The sequence below is a fragment of the Siniperca chuatsi genome, linkage group LG13 (genome assembly GCF_020085105.1).
Source record: "Siniperca chuatsi isolate FFG_IHB_CAS linkage group LG13, ASM2008510v1, whole genome shotgun sequence".
NCBI classification, from domain to species: domain Eukaryota; kingdom Metazoa; phylum Chordata; class Actinopteri; order Centrarchiformes; family Sinipercidae; genus Siniperca; species Siniperca chuatsi.
Window position 1 is genome coordinate 20,185,289 of NC_058054.1, and position 19,271 is coordinate 20,204,559.

The window sequence follows — 19,271 nt, forward strand, 5'->3', positions numbered from 1 at the left end:
GTCAGGTGACTGGATAATTGATTGAATCAGTTGGTTAACTGTACTGGCATGACCAAAGGAGTTCCCAAGCTGAACACTGAAACTTACTGTATTGCTGCAGTTTCTCAGTGTACTCCAGCTCTGAGCCGCTGCGCTGCTTCCTGTAAACAAGCAGCAAATAATCAAATAATCATTCTTGACCCTGTCCAGGTACAGCAAATCAAACTAATATCTGCCAATGAAGAAACTCAAAGAGCAGCTCTGTTTTTTCTCTTCCAGAGCTCCTTTTTGATGCTATAGAGTAAGTATACGCCCTTTGAAAGCACATTAAAATTTAATGAGCCTCTTTGTTCCGAGACTAACAAAATGAAACATGTACTTCAGGCTGTCAGTAATAAAAATCAGACACTTACTTAAGGCAGACAACAGCGATAACCACCAAGGCAACAATGACCACCAGACCCGCGGAGGCCGAGCCGATGATGAGAGGCAGCTGGTCCTGCACCGACTTCTGAGGGTCACCTGGACCACGCAACACACGCAGACACAAATGAGTAAATAACAGCAGAAAGACTACTTAAGAGATTAAAGGGTGGCCTGTACTGCAAGTGTAATGGCTACCAATTAAGGCAGCCATAAAAACTACTGCACTTGAATCCTCATTAAGAAAACTGTAGCAGCACATCATCGAGAACAGACATGTAATGTAATGCAGGAGGGAGATTGTCCATACTGTGAAGGCTGGTGCTGAAGTCCATGGGGTTGCTGTAGCGTCCGTATCCAGCAACAGTGCGAGCTCTGACTTGCACCACGTAAGGCGTGGAGGCCCTCAGCCCCTCCACCTTGGCTGAGCTGTGCTGGGACGTTACGGTGTGGGACATCGCCTGGCCCTGAAGTTAAACAAAAGATCATTAAAGCGGCAGTGTCAAGTGTTTCCTGATGATTTTCAGATGGCTCGTAGGTGAGGAATCAATCTTTTGGTTCTCAGTTAGCATTATAAAGCAATACTATGTAGCTTTTGAAAGAAGAGATAACGTAATGTTCACCTTACAAATTAAAAATTGATATCATGAGCAATAAAATGCTCCATTGCTCATTTCAATAGACTTAAAGGTTTTGCTGCGACAGCGTTCCTTAGTCTAGTATGGAGTTGAAATGGTATGAGATTTTAATGGTACGATAACCATCTCAGAAAATACCATGGTTTCATGGTATACGGGACTACACAACTATTATTATTATTATTACTATCAGTTACAATGACCCTTAAAGGAATGAAAACAGAGGTTTTTTTTTCGCTGAACAAACACTTTATTATATTATTATCAACTTGGGAGTTTTGTGTTGAAGATCCGTACATGTATTGAACATCTGAACCTGAATTTTCCAGCCAAAAAGTAGAACCAGGCTCAACTTTTGCCGCAATCCAATGTCAAGTCATCCAGCAAAGCAGTGAACTGGCTAATCAAATACATGTAAATGCACCTTACTGGTAAATTACTTTGTGTACGGGGTAAAGCTACCATTTGCCTCATAATTGTCGAGATGGAGGTGAGATGACGTTGATGTTAACATGATGTTGCTGTGATAACCTTCCATAGTCCTAATAGTATTAAAAACACTCTGTGGTGTTTTTGTGTCGTTAAACCTTCAAACAAATGCAGCTATTACTAAACCTGGCCTTACTGGAACCAATGCAGACCCTTGCATTCTTTTAATGCAGTGTGTTGTTTTCAGGTTGAACACCCAGTAAGGGTCTAATGGTCTAGGTTTTTACCATCAAAGGTTATAAAATGGCCATATTATATCTGCTGGGCTTTACTAGCGAATTTGATCAATACCAATGACGCAGCATTTACATCACCGGTTGCTGAGTCTAACCCATGCTCTCCAACAATAAACATTTCTAGACTCCAACAATCCCACCCCCACACACATCACATTTCAATATTCAATTTTTCAGCATCCATAAAAATACTTCTCTCTGTACAGGGCTGGAAAAGTAGATTTTCAGAGTCAATAAGGCGTGCACTGTGACCTACATTAAGGCAACGGCTAAAAGGATCTTACCCTCTCATGGTATTTAATCTCGTAGTCGAGGATGACCCCGTTGGGTTTCTCAGGGGGCAGCCACGACAGGCTGAGCGTGTCTGAGGTGGAGCGCATCAGATGGACGGTGGGCACTGCTGAAGGTGCTGCGGATGGACATCAGAGAGGACACGGTTTACATTCCACGTTAGGATAGTGGAAAGCTACTTCATCTCTTTGAAAGTCACAAACCATCACAGTAAGATAATTATTATTCAAAATACTTCATCCTGAACGGTTTAAGAAAAACGGTACATATTTCACCTTCACTGTTCTGCAGTTTATTGATTTGTGAGGCCTGAAAGTGACTCAATCGACAGTCATTGTCTTGGGTCCATAAACTGCAGTAAGGTGGATTAAGTGCAGGTTAACTGGGAGAGTAATTACAGTCTGTGAAAGGTGCTGAGCAGTTTGGTTGATGATGACGCTGCAAATATTAAGTGGAGTTGAAGGGTGACATTGTCAGTGATGTAACGTAAGACGCCTGGTTGACAGTGTGCTGAATGCTGAGAGTGGAGATATAAAGTACACATAACATTTCATCTGCCTTTTATGTGCCTCCCTCAGAAAAGCAGGTCTCCAGCTGAGGGTTTTCCATCTGTCGCTCTCACTGAGCTTGTTCAACAATGTTTACTTGTTGGTGTTAATACTGCTCTAGACACTTACGAACTCATTAAGACACTCGTTGACATTGACTGAATGTAGGATCAGCTAACCACTCTGTTTCATCGGGATGTTAAGTGGTATTGATCTGAGCTGCTCTATGAATTAACTTGGTTTGTGGACACATCCAATGTCACTGACAGATCTTCTTCTACTAACCGGCTTGGTTGGTGGTGATGTTGACTGTGGAGTAGCTGGGTGAGGCGGGGTTTTTCCCAGAAACCCCGTTGACAGCCTGCACCTCAAAGCTGTAGCGGGTGTGAGCCTGCAGATTCCTCACCACCACCTTCCTCTGCCTCAGCCCCAGCCTGCGAGGAGCGATGTCCACGTTGTCGTCGCAGCGCGTGCAGGGGCTCCGGTCCCGCAGGCATTTCTTACACACCACGTTATAGACGAGGTCGCTCCTCCCGCCTGTGTCCTCGGGCTCCTCCCACTCCAGGGACAGCGAGGTCTCGTTCACGCTGGATATAACGTTGCGAGGCGCTGAGGGGATCGCTGCATATAAACACACACACGTAGGTGTTTAAGAAGGTGGGCAGGCAGAATAGAAAAAACACACAACTGAGGCTTTAGTCATGTTCCCTATGCAGTGCTTACATTATCCTCCCTCAGTGGTGAAAGAAGAAATGTTTTAATATCTCTGTAATAAGGCAACAATAGGAAGTATTTCATGTACGGAAATAGGCAAAGAGTGCAACCCTATTCTTTTTATAAAATCCTTTTGCACAAATAAATATGTTAAATTGCTTTGCATGCATCCAAACAAATCCTTAGGATGGAGCAAAGGGCACGGATGCATGTAAAAACATATCAACAGGGGAAAAATCCTTCCTGGTGAAAATAAATAAAACGACAGAAACAGGAGGATAAATACAACTTGTCACGCACAAGCAGAACACCACTGTTCATCATTAAGTAATGTTCCTTTATGAAAAGCACAATCCTGTACAGCTCTACACTGTAAACCACGTCTACTCCTATGCTTAAACCCTCTTGGCGCTCGTGGAACTTGGCTAATCCACTCTTGATAGAAATTCATGTTCTTGTATCGGTATAACCCAAGGCCGCCATGTTTCAATAAGCCGTGCTCCGTTTTGAGTGAAGAGTGTTTGAAACCTGGATAAAGTATGATAACCACAGAGGAAGGCAACAAAGATTGGTTCAGTGCACATGCTTTTCGTCCCATTGCACTGAAAGAAGAGAAGGGCTCTCCTAAGCTTCCAGCGGCAGAAAGTCTAAACTGTCTCAAAGCAGAGAGAGAGAGTGAAGAGAAGGGAAGGCTCTCAGGCCATCAGCTCTCGTCGGCCAAAACTGCCTGTCCTCTGAGTTCAGCTTGCCCTGAGCGGCGTTTCACTCGCCCTGTCCTTTCTAATTAGGCAGACACAGTTCAGAGTGGAGGCTCTTCTAATTGGACACCCGTCTAAAACACACGCTGAGCCCAAGCTGCCGGCCATTGACTGGCTGAGCCTCTCTTGTGCAACACACCGCTTCCAACACAAAGCACAGGCTGCCTGGCACAAGCTCTGACAGACCGCAGGGACAGAACTGTCAGGCCTGTGTGTGTGTGTGTGTGTGTGTGTGTGTGTGTGTGTGTGTGTTTGTGTGTGTTTGCGTGTTTAGTTGGAGGTGGTGCTTGTGTCCCTGCCCGCCTGTCCGTGTGCGCTGGTCAATGTCCACAGTGTTCCTGTGACAAGGATCTGGGGAAGACAGTTGTGGGCCGTGTGTGTCATTTAACGCGGTGAAAGGCCCCTGGGGGGTGATTTTACACGGTCAAGGCAGCACATGTCGCTCTCCATCAGCACGACTGCTGGGAATTCTCTCAGAGGCCCGTCCATGCAGAACAAGCATGTCAGCACCAGACCAGACTAGTTAGAAATATTGACATGTATTTTTTAAAAGAGGATAAAACTGTTTATGGAAACAGCTTTTAAGCTTCAGGACTCTGGGTGGGTGTTTCCATTGCTGTGTTTGACTGACATTTGACAGCCTGCATTGCTAGGAGACGCACTGTCAACTTCTGTGGTGTGCTACCAACTAGAGTACAGCCCACAAACATTGATACAAGAAGGTTTTCCCCCTTTTTCAACAAGCCCACATAGCGCTGGTTAACGTGATTTAAGACGTCTGTCCCTTAACAACATTAGGGCGGACCCATCATGTTGTTAAGTGGAAGCTAGGCTAATTAGCTTCCACTTAACAAACTTAACTAGAGCTGCAATGATTAGTCGATTAATCGATTAGTCGATTAAAAGAAAATTAGTTGCCAACTATTTTGATAATCGATTCATCGTTTCAGTTATTTTGCAAGCAAAAATGTCAAACATTTGCTGGTTCCAGCTACTTGATTATAAGGATTTACTGCTTTTCTTTATCATTTATGATAGTAAATGAAGAGTCATTGGGTTTTATAATTCATTTGGAATCGTGTTTCAGGTGACCTGGCGGATATATATCACTCTCTTTTAGCTCTGTTTTTGGTCTCTACCAGCTCCTGAGGGAAAAATATGGCTGCTAAATGCTCCACTATGTTCAGCAGCTAGTCGCAAACTGTGTCTGTCTGCTGTTTGGTGCTGAGCAGGTTGTGTACTGTGGATTTAAAGAGCTTTAATGCTGAAAACAGCTGCCTGCTGTGGCCTGAAAGTGACACTGTGAGAGCAGTGAGAGTGAACCAAAACAGTAAAGTTGCAGCCGGAGAGCTAAGCAATGAGCTGAAGCTCACTATAACTCAATATAAGCTATAAGCACTATAATGGGAGCTACAGATTCAGGTTCATCACTACAAGCAACCCCTTTCACACTGTCACATTGTTTTCACATTCTCATTTGATTTTGTTATTATAAAAATATCGATTATAGCTGCCTTAAATTTCTTCTTTTTGGTAATTACAATTTCAACCAAATAAGTACACAAGTCAAAAAAACACCAAGTATATGTTTTATTTCAGTTGGACTTGGACAACCTGGCACTGATAATTTACCATATGTTACTTCTACTCCTCTGACTTTTCAAGAGACTCAGCATAAGAGAATCTAAGGATTTTTTTAGTCTGTGCAGTGGAGGATGACTTACTGGTGCAGTCAGAGTCAGGGGGGTCACTGTCAGCGCGGTAGAAACCATTCTGGCAGGGACAAATATTGGCTCCACGTGCACTGGTGCGACTGTTGGACGGGCAGGGAGAACAGGATCCCTCCCCAAATTTGGATTTGAAGGTCCCACGGATGCAAGCTGGATGAGCGAGAGAGAAAATAAAAGGGACAATAAGAACAAAAAAACAAAAAACAAAAACAGGCTGTGCTGTCACTTATCTAAAAGACAAGCGGCTGTCACATCTGTCACAGAACAAAAATTGTACCTGTGAAGTACCTGCGAAGCTCAATATTTATGGAGAAAATGCTGATGCATACGTGAGAAATGGTGAACACTTAAGCATTGGGCCTTATCTATATATTTGCATCTGCTCTTTCATTTTCACTCTCTCTACCAGGTGACATTAATCTCCCCAAAAAGAGAGTCGGGATGACAGCTAAGTTTCATGTTGAAGAGGAGGAAGAAAAAGGATAAAGATGAATGTAGATTACTGACAGGAGATTGCTGTTGTCAGACAAACAGGGATGGAGAATGCTTCTGAGAAAAGGGATACACCCAAAAGTAACAAGTGATTGATGGGTTTAGGCATGAATGTGTGTCTGTTCGGTCCTCCGCTCTCTAAACCACCTCACTGAATACAAACAAGTTCTCCACATGCATGCAGAACAGCTCCATAATAAGCCAATAAATCAATTCAAATGAAGGGACATCAGACTAGACGTAAATTAGCTGAGGAGAGTTATTAGGAAAATATAAAAACTATGGTAATCTTAGACGATGTGTCCAAGCGATTAATTTGAATTCCAAAGTGTCACGCTGAAGGTTGGCTGATATTGAGTCTTAAGGATAAACCAGCATAAGCCCAGACTAAAGAAGGATTCAGATAAAGGGGATTAGTAGCAAAAGGTCTGGATATATCAGCCTCCAGAGCCCCACGTTTTACTGTTTGCCACATTCCTAACTGGCGGTGTAAAAGTGGGGTCTCTGGCAAACATCTGTCCTGTCAGCGTGAGGGCTCATAAACCCCAGCCAGTGAGAGAGAGCGTGTGATTAACTAGTTAGGCTAAGTGGTCTTTCAGTTTGAACTCAAGTTCCTCCCTAATTTCCAACAATGGCACTTTTAGGAAAATCAGCGCAGCTAATGGCCCTGCATTGTGGCACTAAAACCGTGCAATAAAAAGCCAAAGAAGATAAGATGAAAATGTTCCTTTTTTTTTCTGTCTCTCATAATTCACCGAGACCTTTAGGCTCCACACTCTCTGATCTGATTTATTTTTCTTCTATTACACAGTGCATCATCATTTTCTTTTATTTGTTTGTTTTCCTCGCTTCTTTTCGAGAGGATGCTGAATCACCCCAGCGTCTTGCTTCAATCCATAAACCTCTTTGGAAGGCACCATGATTCTCCTGTTTTTGATACACTAATGTTTCCCTTTCCCCCCTCTGTTGTCTCTCCTCTCCTCTTCTCTCCTCCTCTTCTTCACCTTCTCTCCATCTCATGCAGCGTTTGGCTGCGAGCGAGCGGCGAGACCGAGGTAAGAAATGAAATGTCTGAGTGATTAATGTTAGCGTGGCAGTGTTGGCTCACGTTGGTCTGGAATGGTGTTAATGAGTGTGGCCGGCTGTAGATTAACTAACGGGAGGCAGCGGAGGAAATTACACTTCCTCATCGCAACCGCTTGCTGAAGCCCTGGAGAGCTTTTTATCAGGCATTGGCGGCAAGCTTTTAACCTTGAGCCGCCAAATGGCAACGAATGAGCTCCCCAGCGCATGTTAGACACTATTTCTCACGCCCAGGTGAGAAGAGGCTTTGCTTGTCTGTCTTTGACTTCCTGCAGCCCCCCTCCCATTTCATTCTTCTCCTTTTGGCTGCTGTTCCCATCCCATCTTTGGCAATTCACACCTTTTAACTCACACTATCTCTCGTTCTCCGTTAATATCTCTCTTCTCTGGACTTTGGACGCCTTTCCCTTCTATTATCTGCCTTTTCCTCTCTCTATTTTGTGCCTTCCCGCTATCTTTCTCTCCCTCCCGTCCTGCTCTCACAATATTTGTATGCTGCTCCTCTCTGCAACACCTCATTAATTCATACTCTCCTCCACCCTCCTTCACCCCCTTTCAGGAGCCACACAATAAATGCAGCGAAGAGGGCACAGACTGAGGTGACTTGCACTGAGCATATAAAGGAAGTTTGGTTAAATAAAAGTCCAAATGTTGTTAAGTACACATACCTTGGCACTGAGTGCCGTCTGCAGAAGGTTCAAAGCCAGCGACGCAGGTGCACGAGCCCACAGGAACCATCCACTCGCCGTCCCCGTTGCAGTACAGCTTCAGAGGGACAGACACCTCCATAGCGTTGGTCACACAGGCCCCCGGTGCGATCACTAAGGAGGTGGCTTCTGCCCCTGTAGCAGTCTCTGGGAACACAGCGAAATTGGCGATGGTGGTGGAGCACTTCTTGAAGAAAACCCTGACTGAGATGAGGGACATGCAGGCGCCCAGGTCCTGGAACGCCAGGTAGAAGCCTGCCTTGGAGAGGGGGCCAAAGCTGCGCACTTTGGTGTTGATCCTGCCCGCCTCCAGCAGAGAGAAACTCTCATCTGGGGCGATAGTATCCACCTTCACATATGGGTTCTCCCTCCACAGAGGGCTGGTGTCTGTCGCTGTGTCCCCCTCTGACTCATAGTAAAACAGATTAAAGGTCTCTTTGCAGGAGCCGGGGATGTTGGGGATGCTGGCACAGTCACGGACAGAGAACTTGAGCTCCACGTAGACACGCAGCACGCCCTTGCGGGGGATAAAGTCCGTCCTGAGCCAGTTGTTCTGGTTGGGCTGTCGAACATTACACACCTGGTAGGTTCTGATTGGGCTCATGGAGTCGTCGTAGCCGCTAACCTCCTCCCACTGTAGAAACAACAGAGAGACACCGTGACAAAGGAAGAGATGACAGCTGGAAATACGAAATACTGTGAGCACTATGGACGACAAAGCGGAGAAGAGTGGAATAGGTTTAAAAATAAAATGAGGCTAAATTGAATTGATTATCTAATGCTTTCTCTTAATGTGGCAACAGTTCTATCGCTCATTCAGCAACAGCTGAGCTACAACAGAACCACACTTATCCAATATGTTGTAAATTAATATTGAGCAATGTTAAATGCGGTGCATCCTAATGCAAACCATTCAAGCATGGAGGGCATTCAAAACAGCGAAGTGACATCTGATACAAACAGAATATATAAATGCTGCACATTCCCACAGTGTGTTGTGTACATGTGGTCTGTGAGGAATAATTTGCTAAAATGCTTCTAATTGCATGAATCATTCAGAAAATTCCAATCACTTTGGACTATTAATAGAAAACATTTTCCCATTAAAACACATTTCACGCATTATGCTTATTTGACTAGCAGTTCTGATGCTGATCACGGGTTGGAGGTTTGGAAAAAGAGGGATGTTTTGCAGCTAAGACCATCACAAATGTGTTGGTTAGGCCTTTATCAAAGTCTACTTACAGTGGCTATTACACAAACTGCACTTATAGGAAGCAGTGCTCATATCTATAATTGCTGCAGTGCAATCGAAATAGCCTCAAGAGGAGATTTGGTTTCTATAACATATAAATTTGTTATCTGTGTTAAGAGAGATGAGAGCATAAAACTGTACATTGTATATCTATAATGCGGTGAGTTATTTATTAAAATGGCCATCTAAATGCAACGCTGTCAGTGTGATTGCACTGTGGCAGCACTCCTGAGCACTTCAGGTTATGCAGAATATATTGCATATATATTTTCCCATGCCTACACATATAGCCCGAGAGCAGATATTTGCATCTGTTGTGGTTAATATACCAGGTGGACTGATGTCTTTTTACATCATGTAGCTTTGAAAAGAATCATTTAAGCACTAACAAGACATGACTTCTGTCTGTGTCAATGTAAAAAAAAAATCAGAACCATGTCAATGTATAGCTTTATATGTTGTTAACACTGGACCTTTATATGGTAACTAACATTACAGGCTACGATAAAAGGCTGCGTTGGTCAATAAATTTAGTCCATTAGGAAATAACCTTGTGAGGAGTCAATCTTGTTTGATTTTTCCCCTAATTCCCCCCTGAACAGAATGCTTCGTTTCCATAACAAATGAGCTTCCCAGAAATTGATTATTTCAACTGGAAGAAAATAATGCATAACTCATCTCACGTCTCTGAGCTCCTGTGCAATTTATTCCCAAACGATGAGCCCAAGAGTCAGCATTAGATGTCGTAAATCACCAGCAACACGTTGATGCACTACCTGACAAATATGATAATTGCCGGCCCCGGAACGTATGGGCTTGTCAGGCGTGAGGAGAGGGGCTGCGTCGCCAGTCGTGACATATGACTTCATGGATGCTAGGACATTCAGAGCAGGCCCTTGTAGGGAAAGGAAGGAGGAGGGCTGCCGAAGATCGTTTCCATGGAAACTCACCATTTCCATTGACTGACTTTGCGCTCACGTAGCGAAGACAAATTACACTGGCCGGGAGTGGGGGAGGTCTGTCAGGCTGTTAGCCCTGGGGTCAAATTCATGTTGTTTTATTTTTCACAATTCCTATAGGGGGTATCAACTGAAAACCTTAATTTCTGTCTGAAATGCGCTCTTGGGCCCATATTATAAAAGTCACAGACACATGCTTTCAATTATCAGGCTCTCTATCCTGGGGAGACATGCAAGGTAGAACCTACCTAATAGGCCTTACACACTGTGGCGATTTGCTTTGTGTATCTGCGTGCTTGCTCATTTGTTTTTTTAAAGGACTATATTTGTTCAAGCTTTTAACATTTTCTAAATACTGAAAATCCTTGATGTCTTCTACACAATGTCACACAGTGTGTTTCTCATTTGCTTTTTAGTATCCAAGAAAGCAAACATACACTGCAAAAACAAAGATATAAAACAGTAGGAGGTGTGCTTTTCAAGGCAGACTGGGCTCTATTAACAAGCAAATGGAACAAATGTTGTTAAAAAAATAAATAAAGGAACACAAAACAAACTAAACACATGCACACACACTAACTCACCCCACTCTCTGGGAACGTGGTCCAAGCCAGCTCTGTGGTTGCCCACCGACTGTCCATAAGGGTTTCTGAAAAAAAAAAAAAAATAGAGTAGGAGGAGGGTTAACAAACCTGAATTAAATGCTGTGCGAATGAAAAACCAAATTGTTGCACAGCATTAAGGAACACACACACAAGTTCCCTCTGCTTGACAAAGGATGCAGGTACAACTTCCTCTCCCTCTCTTTCATTACCTGCACCCACATGCACTCAGTTTTTCAAAGCACTGACAATCATGGCATATCTGTGATGCCGCCTAATTAAGGCTTTCTCTCTCTTTGTATTTGGCACTCACAAATGCACTTCTTTCACTAATCATTTGTGGAACTAAGAACAAAGCATCCTCCAAGATGCCTTCAGTGGAAAATATTCCATTAACTAGCACTGGTTCAGAGAGGTCATATAAGCACTGGGAAATTTAATATATCACATTTAAGGGGAGACTTTTGCCCAAAACACCCGACGGTGCCTTAAGTGTCGCCTATCAACTGAGATTTGTCAAATGTGAGTTAACAGGTGATCGGAGCATTTTTCTTCACCTAGCTGTTTACGACTTTGCGAGGAGGTGAGAGCTGGGCAGACGTTCAGAGGAGAGGCAGAGAATAAACAGCAGGATCAATGAGCATTGTTGTCTGGCTGTCAATCACTTGTCACCCGAGTGGTGGTCCAGTGAGTTCATTACACCTCAGAAGAAGCAACCCCTCTCTTGGTTCTCAATATGCAGCTGTGGCCGCATTGCCTCCCATTGTTCTGTTGTAGTTAGCACATAATTACTGAAACAATTACACTTTCTTCATGGAGACTCAATGACACGACGCCTGCTGTGCACCATTTGCTCACAAGTCGTTGATAACGGTGCTAAAGGAGGGCGTGAGAGGGCAAACAAATAGCATGTCCTGTGTAGAACAACAGCAGCACTCTTTCCGAAACACAGCTTTGTTCTGGTACCATAATGTTGGTTGTATAATAATAATAATAATGTTGGTTTATGTTTTGCTTTAAAGACACAAGACGGTGTAGTTACAGTACAGTGTGTCCTTGGCTTTTGTGTATTAATATCTATAAGTTTGAGTGAATAGATCTCTGGTCCATCTGTAGCTGCTGAGCTAGAGATATGTGCAGTGTTTACAGTCTGCGCTGTGTGTTCGTTAGAGAAACCACAATGGCTTTTCTTCTTTTTAGAGGACGAGAGATAATGAATAGAGAGCTCTACATCCAACAGGATAGATTACTATCTGTTGTGTTCAACTGTGTGCCATGGAGAGTCAAGAAAATGAGTGTTTGCATTGTAACCAAAGACTGCAAAAAGGCAGAGATCATACTAGAAATAAATACAGTTATCTCTCCTCATTTTAGTGCTTCATGTGGTCACGTTTACGCTGAAGTTACAGACAAGACCAAAAGCAAGTAGTAAGACTTCCTAGTTCTTTGTTTCTATGCAAATTAGCCTCGCTGTGTGTGTTAATGGGAACAAGTTGACAAGAGTTGTCAACTGGTATTTGATGTGCAGTGAAAAACTACGTATGAAATGTTCTCAGAGCGTTTTGTTACCCTTCACAATAATGTCAAGTTTGACAGATCATGTTGGTCAGAAGCTGAGACAAAAATCAGTAATACTTTATAGTACGGGTACAAAACACATACGAGAACATTTTGAGAGATACGCTTATTCACTTTCTTGCCGAACGTTAGATGAGATGATTGATACCATTCTCATGTCTGTATGGTAAATATGGAGATGGCGCTAGACTGGAAGCAGGGGGAAACAGCTAGCCTGGTCAGCTAACAAAATCTGCCTACCGGCACCTGTAAAGCTCACTGATTAACATTATTTTGTTTGTTTAATCTCTACAAAAACCGAAGTGTAAAAACAACAAATCATCATTTTACAGGGGGGTTTTGTCAAACTACAGGCAGATTTTGTTACCTTTGGACAGAGCTAGGCTAGCTTTTTTCCGCTGTTTCCAGTCTTTGTGCTTAGCTAAGTTAGCCGGCTACTAACTCTTGATTTATATTTAGTCGACAGACATGAGAGTGGTATCAATCTTGTCATGTAACTCTCGACAAGAAAGCGAATAAGCATATTTCCCAAAATGTTGAACTTTTCCTTTAAGTAATCCATAACTAAAGCATGATTCATGATGATTTAAAGGTTGAATTAATACAGGATGTATCATGAATTCCTGATATTACCATTAAGAAATGATCAAGTCACTATGAGTTTATGTGATTAGTTAATGGATCATCAAGTCAGGCAGCAACATGTAGATGCTTGCACATGACTATCAGTTTGATATAAAAATTTTCATATTTCTATACAGTTCTGTTTTCAAGCTGATCAAAAAGCCCTTTTCTATGTAACTGGATTCCAGCTAATTTGGTGGTATATAAATTAGTGTATTAAGAACATTTGAATTAACAATCATTAAGTGATGATCCATTAAGCATTAACTAATCACATGAACTCACAGTCACTTGCTCATTTTTTAATGGTGAGCTACAGGAATCATGGATTAGCTAAGCAAGTGATTTGTAGCCTTAACCAGACCAATTTTATGTGCAGATAACAGTGTTTTAAGAAATGTATTCCTAAATGAGTGGATGCCTCCATCTTTGTTGACAATGGAGATCACATTCACCTCTGCTTAATATTTAATAAGTAATATTTATGCACAAAGCGAATGTACATTTACTGACTTTAAATACATAAGCAAGTCCTGTTACTCATTTATAATAGCACTCTTGGTCTTCTGTACTTGCGTGTGTAAGGACATGAGCGACAGCAGCTAATAACTTCAGTTGTCGAGCCCAAATATACAATTGTGAACAAGGTTGTTTTACTGATTAGCACGACTAGAGCCAGAGAGGAGGAACTAATCAGTGAAATCAGAGGCTGTTGTCTCCGCTTGGCTACACTCGGCCCTCTGTGGCACACAGCTGAGTGAATACTCCTGGACTACATGCTGCTGATCCAGCCCGTCCCTTGGGTGTCTGATCCGGTGCGTCACCCCTTCTCTCTTCTCTCCCGGTGCCCAGAGGCAACAGAGACAGAATCGCTCAGCCTCAGCTAACCACAGGCCTGAGCTGATGCTCCTTTAAACAGGCTTCACCTCACACAATGCGCATGCAGGAGCAGCAGGTTGCCCATCCTACATTTGTAAAAAGCAGGGTTCAAGCCCCCGTGTGAGCAGGATTTCCCCTTGCTGAAGCACTCTCGAGCAAGATACTGAATCCCTGGCAGCTCTAGAGGTGCTATTCTCTTTCCGAACCTGACATTTGACCTCGCTGCGGAGCAAGAGAAGACAGCATTTCTCTACAAAGATTTGAAAGAATCATGGTATTTTTATAGAAACTATTATTAGCCAGCAGGAGGGAATGACACAGTATATCCTCAAGCTTAACATCTGAGTTCCGGCTCATGTATTGCTCTAAAACACTCAAATTTCAGTATGAAAAAGGTTATCGTTCGCCAACAACTCTCAAAGTGTGTTATCGTCAACTCACTAAATCCTAGAAACCGGTTAAGATTGAAAAAGATCCCATTTGTTCCACAGTTCTCCCCCTTCCTGTCAAATTTACAATACCTCTGAGATCGACTCGCTGCTATAACTCAAATCCAGAAATCTCCCCCCTCTCCCATAAAACTACAGCAGTGGTGAAGTCATTCTGCCCCTGGGGTAAGAAAACAATGCTGCAGTGGGAACTTTAGAGCATCACCACCCGTGGCATTTACTGTTGGGTTTTTTTTTTCTGATCGCCTGCCGGAGCCAAAATGCCACACTACTGTCAATTCTCAGTGCGCTTTGGGAGCTCACACATGCTAATGTTTTATTCACTTTGTGAGAGCGGGTGCACCATGAAAGGGAGGCCTCGCCTTGTACTACACTGACACTCGCTGCCAACAAGCAAACATATGAAATATTAACAGCCAAACATCATCATCAGTGATCGGAGGATGATCAAATGTGTGGCTATAAATAGGTGTACAAAAATCGGGTGCTCTAGCCCAAAATCTTTACTTCTGAGCTCATTCTAAGCAAAGGTTCATTTGTATTTGAGTGCATGTTTCTCTGTATAGAGACACAGTGATGCTCAGTTTGATGCTTGATGAGCAGTTTATGACCAAGTCAAGCTGACCCAATTCAATCTCTCTTCAGAACTGCTTGTATCTGCCTTTACAGGTCAACAAATAGCCTACTTATTCTTGTTGATATTCTGGTGTATAGAAAGCAGGAAAATGTGAATGAAGCTCTCGATTGATGTGAAAATCAGCTGAAAACTTGATGCTTAATGCTTCTCCTACTATCACACATATACATCCTGTAGATGATTTTATAAAATGCTTTCTGAGTGGTCATCCATCTAGTTTATGAGCTTTTAAAGTAAGAGTACAGTAAACGCTGACTGTAAATGAGAGTAATACAACATAAAAATGTCACAGTTGCTGAAGCTTTTACTGCAGTCTGTTGGTGCGAATTGGAGATAAGTCATCACTGTAGCTTTTGTAAATAAGCAGACACTTCAAGTTACAGTCCAGCTTGCATCAGCCATGCGCAAACACTTGCCAATCTGAAAAAAACACAAATTCCAGATTCAAGCCATGTGTTGAAATCCACCAAGTAAGCAGCTAAATAACTGACATGCAACTCGCTGAAAAAAGGCCTCCCTTTCCCCCCTTATTTAAACCCATCCCATGATCTGCCCTTCATGTTTATCCTCAGAGGACAAACATTAGTTAACCCCTGAGCTTTGAGTAACAGTTTGCGGTCCGGTTGTGGAAAACGGGGCTGATCATCACGGCGTGAGAGCCCACTGGGACTTGAAGGGCTGCTGCCGCTGCATTGATTTACTTGCTGACACCAGAATTGATGAGGGATCAGGCTGGCCACGGTCCAGGAGAGGCAGATTGGACGGGGAGGGAAAGAAGGAGGCAAGGCAGAGAAATGTAGCTACAGCTCAGAGAGAAGTCGCTGGGAGGGTAGCAGCGGGGGCGAGGGTGGGCTTCTCCCTGGAGCAACACTCCCTCTGTGATGGAGAGAGCTTCAGGGGCTGCAGCATACTTGTTAAGCCATTGACCTTTAATTCACACTTGTCATCTAATGCGTTTCACATGTGTGTCCCTGTGGCGCTTCAGGGGCCAGGGTTGATTCGCTCTGATCTGTCTTTAAGCGTCCACAGCACTTATTGGTGGGTGAACCCAACAGCAGGTTTAAAACCGTTGGCATTCATCATGTGAGGGGTGTGTTTCTATTTTACAGAGAGAGAAACAGTACAGAGGGACGCCCCTCTGTACTGTCTCTGTGGTGTGAATCTAACCTCCCTGGTGCCTTGGGGAGAAAAGGTGGGGCAGGTGGGCATCCTCACTCAGCTTGTGGGTGTGACAACAACAGGGACAATAGCAACAGGGCAGTCCTTCAGCCGCAATGGAAACACTGGGATGTCATCACACACACACACACACACACTAAACACACCACACATAGAGGGAACGGGGCGTGCTGATACATGTGTACATGGATTACAATCAGAGAGCAAATTGATACTCAGCGGAATTGCCTATTTAACAGAGCGGGTCCGCATTATATTAACAGCTTTAATTAACCAAAACATGAACGGAGTCTTGCTTGCAGATGTAATTCCACCTATAGAAACAGCATAAATGACTGCTGGTATTTAAACTGCAGGGATGGACTGACCCCAATATGATTCAAATTGTCAGAAAAAAAACACACACACACACACTGTGTAGGTTACTTTTGTTCCTATAGCCTACATGGTCTTCCTTGTGTTAATGGTAATTTTTGCTTGGTGACAATAAGGTGTTACTGCCAGATTCAAATGCATCCAAACAGCCTATTGTTCATTCACGGGACACAAAAGTAGTCATGAAAATATAAAACGACATACCTTCTACAGCCAGCACCACGGGCACAATGAGGCTGCACACCCACAGCAAGTAATCCATTGTCATAAAACAGGCTTTTGCAACATGAATAAAGGTGTGTAGACTGGACCCTTCGGATGGATGGAGACTCAAACACAGAGCACCGCAGCCGAGCGTTTTGTCCCTCTCCCAATTCTCATGTCTTCAGTTGTGATGAGGGCTCTCACCGCCCCATTCTACCCAAACCCTCAAAAATAACCGAGCGCTTCTTTATTTTGCATTCAATCAGGTCCCGTTATTCCTTGTGCTGTGAACGCGACGCTGCAGGAGCGCTACACTGCGCCCTTTCTCAGTCTCATTCTCTTTATCTGACTTTACCGACACCGAACCTCTGTCCAGGGGCGCATTTCTCGGCTGCTGCCCTCCCCGAGCAGAGGATGGACACCCGGGTATGAAGTCGTCTCTGTCCGCAGAGAAATCTGTGTAGTCCACTTTGGCCAACTCCGCGTAGCTGTTGCTCCTCTGCGAGGGATGTGCGTCGGAATGGCAACACCGGGACAGAGATACAGAGGGGGCTTGGGGCTCCGGCACTGTCATTATAGGCACAATTAGCGTCTAGCTTCCGGTCAAGATTTTCTAAATAATAGTACGGGGAAAACGTAGTAAAATTTTATGATTTTGTAATTCTGTTTGGTGTATACTTAATGTTGGATATAGTATTCTAGTTTTTTAACTAAAAGCACTTAAAAGCATTTGTTATTGTACATCGGCTGCTGCTGCGACACAATAATTTCCCTGCATGGGATCAATAAAGTTGATCTTATCTTAAAAGAAAAGCCCATGAAGAATTTGTGTTTTTGTAAAATGTAGAAAAAGATCCCCTGTACAAATAGGTTATTTTGATTATAATCTACTCTCTCCCCTCTTGTGTAGAAATGTAGAAATTCTAAGTCGTCTTATTCTCCAATAGCACATACATTAGTTTAGTCATATATGTAGTCATGGCCTGTAAACTAATAAACCGGGAATTTTATTTTGACTATTATGGTTCAGATCAGCAAATATTTTATTTGCCCATCCATAAGGCCCTTTTCACAACAAAATCCCACAGTCTGTGGTCACAATACCATATCAAGTTTATATAATCACTTTGTTTCTTTTTACAACTCATATCAACATTAATTAGTGCAATTCAAAGGTGAGTCACACCTGGTAATGACAGCAGCTGACAGCTGACAGCAGCTGTTGTGCTGTCTGTGGACAGAAGATGACCTCATCCTAACCAGTGATGTCAAAGCGGCTGTTTTTCATCACCTGTCAAACTAACCTGTTCTGACGTCACTGATTGGGGTGATGAGCTCTATACTGAACCTATTGCTGATTTAAACCCAGATTTTAGGCGTTTATTTTGAAGACAAAAGTGCTACACTTCCGGGTTTCTTCTGCATGTCTCTGTGTTGCTTGACGCAGCCCGCGGGGGGCGCTGAGGATGAGAGGGTGAGGAGGAGGAGGAGGAGGAGGAGGAGGCTGGTTGGTTGGTTGGCCAGCAGACTGAAGCGGCCACCAGCGCGCAGTGTTTGTCCGTCCTGGCAGCAGGTATCACCGGCCTGGACGTTCCGCTCACTGCCGCTAAATGCCGATCAATTCTGGCATTAAATGGACTGTGGTCGCATTGGCGGAGAACGTCAATATGAGCTTTGATAACAATGGACACACAGCGCCTCCCGCGGGTTATTGAGTGGCCTTTGAGGCTGATACTGCATAATAACCACCTGTGATTTGAGTTGCACTTGGTGATTTAACAAAAGCAAATCCGCAAATTTTACTGTGTCTAATCAACTGGATCAAGTTCATGGATACCATACAAATATTTTAGGATTATTTGATCAATTACAAAATAAAAGTCTACATGTAGCTAGACCTACAGTAATGCCACTGAAAACTCAGCACACACACTGAGGCCCCATAGGAACAGGCTGCTGCTGTAACATATAGTAGGTTTCTCTTGGGCGGTTATGAAAGAAGATACAGTTTTTACTACTCATCAAAGTGATACTCTATCTTCAGTTCAAAGTCTTGACAGACTGCCTGTCCTCATTAGTTCATGTCATACTTTGACCTTTTGCAGTCTCCGTCTTGCAGTCCCTCCTTTAAAGTCCCTTTCCACCAGACCCACCGTGTCTTTTGTCCCTTGGCGGGTTCCAGCAGAGAGAGAGAGAGTGTGTGTGTGTGTGTGTGTGTGTGTGTGTGTGTGTGTGTGTGTGTGTGTGCTAGTGGGTAGTCAATCTCAGCTCAGGGACAAGGCTCCCCTTCACACTGCTAATTCATCCCTCTTTGTGCCCCTACTCCCACTGCTTCCACCCCCCTCCTGCTGAACCCCAACACAGGAACACACACATACAAAGTTTCCCCCCAAAAGTCCCTCTGTGCTACAAACTCAAGATCCCCCGCTTCATCCCCACACC

At 43.6% G+C, this 19,271-nt stretch overlaps 1 protein-coding gene across 1 annotated transcript in view; it reads right to left on the bottom strand.

Annotated features, from left to right (window-relative positions):
• The window catches only part of ephb3a (eph receptor B3a), a 30,568-nt gene extending 13,178 nt beyond the window's left edge, over window positions 1-17,390 (bottom strand). The window contains exons 1-9 of the mRNA XM_044219851.1: window positions 16,830-17,390; window positions 10,887-10,951; window positions 8,050-8,722; window positions 5,801-5,956; window positions 2,890-3,225; window positions 2,050-2,174; window positions 713-869; window positions 393-501; window positions 88-140 (exon numbers count right to left, since the gene is read on the bottom strand). Coding sequence (XP_044075786.1) covers window positions 88-140; window positions 393-501; window positions 713-869; window positions 2,050-2,174; window positions 2,890-3,225; window positions 5,801-5,956; window positions 8,050-8,722; window positions 10,887-10,951; window positions 16,830-16,893 — 1,738 coding nt within the window. The 5' untranslated portion in view covers window positions 16,894-17,390. The remainder of the gene's footprint in view (window positions 1-87; window positions 141-392; window positions 502-712; window positions 870-2,049; window positions 2,175-2,889; window positions 3,226-5,800; window positions 5,957-8,049; window positions 8,723-10,886; window positions 10,952-16,829) is intronic.
• Between the last annotated feature and the right edge of the window lie 1,881 nt (window positions 17,391-19,271).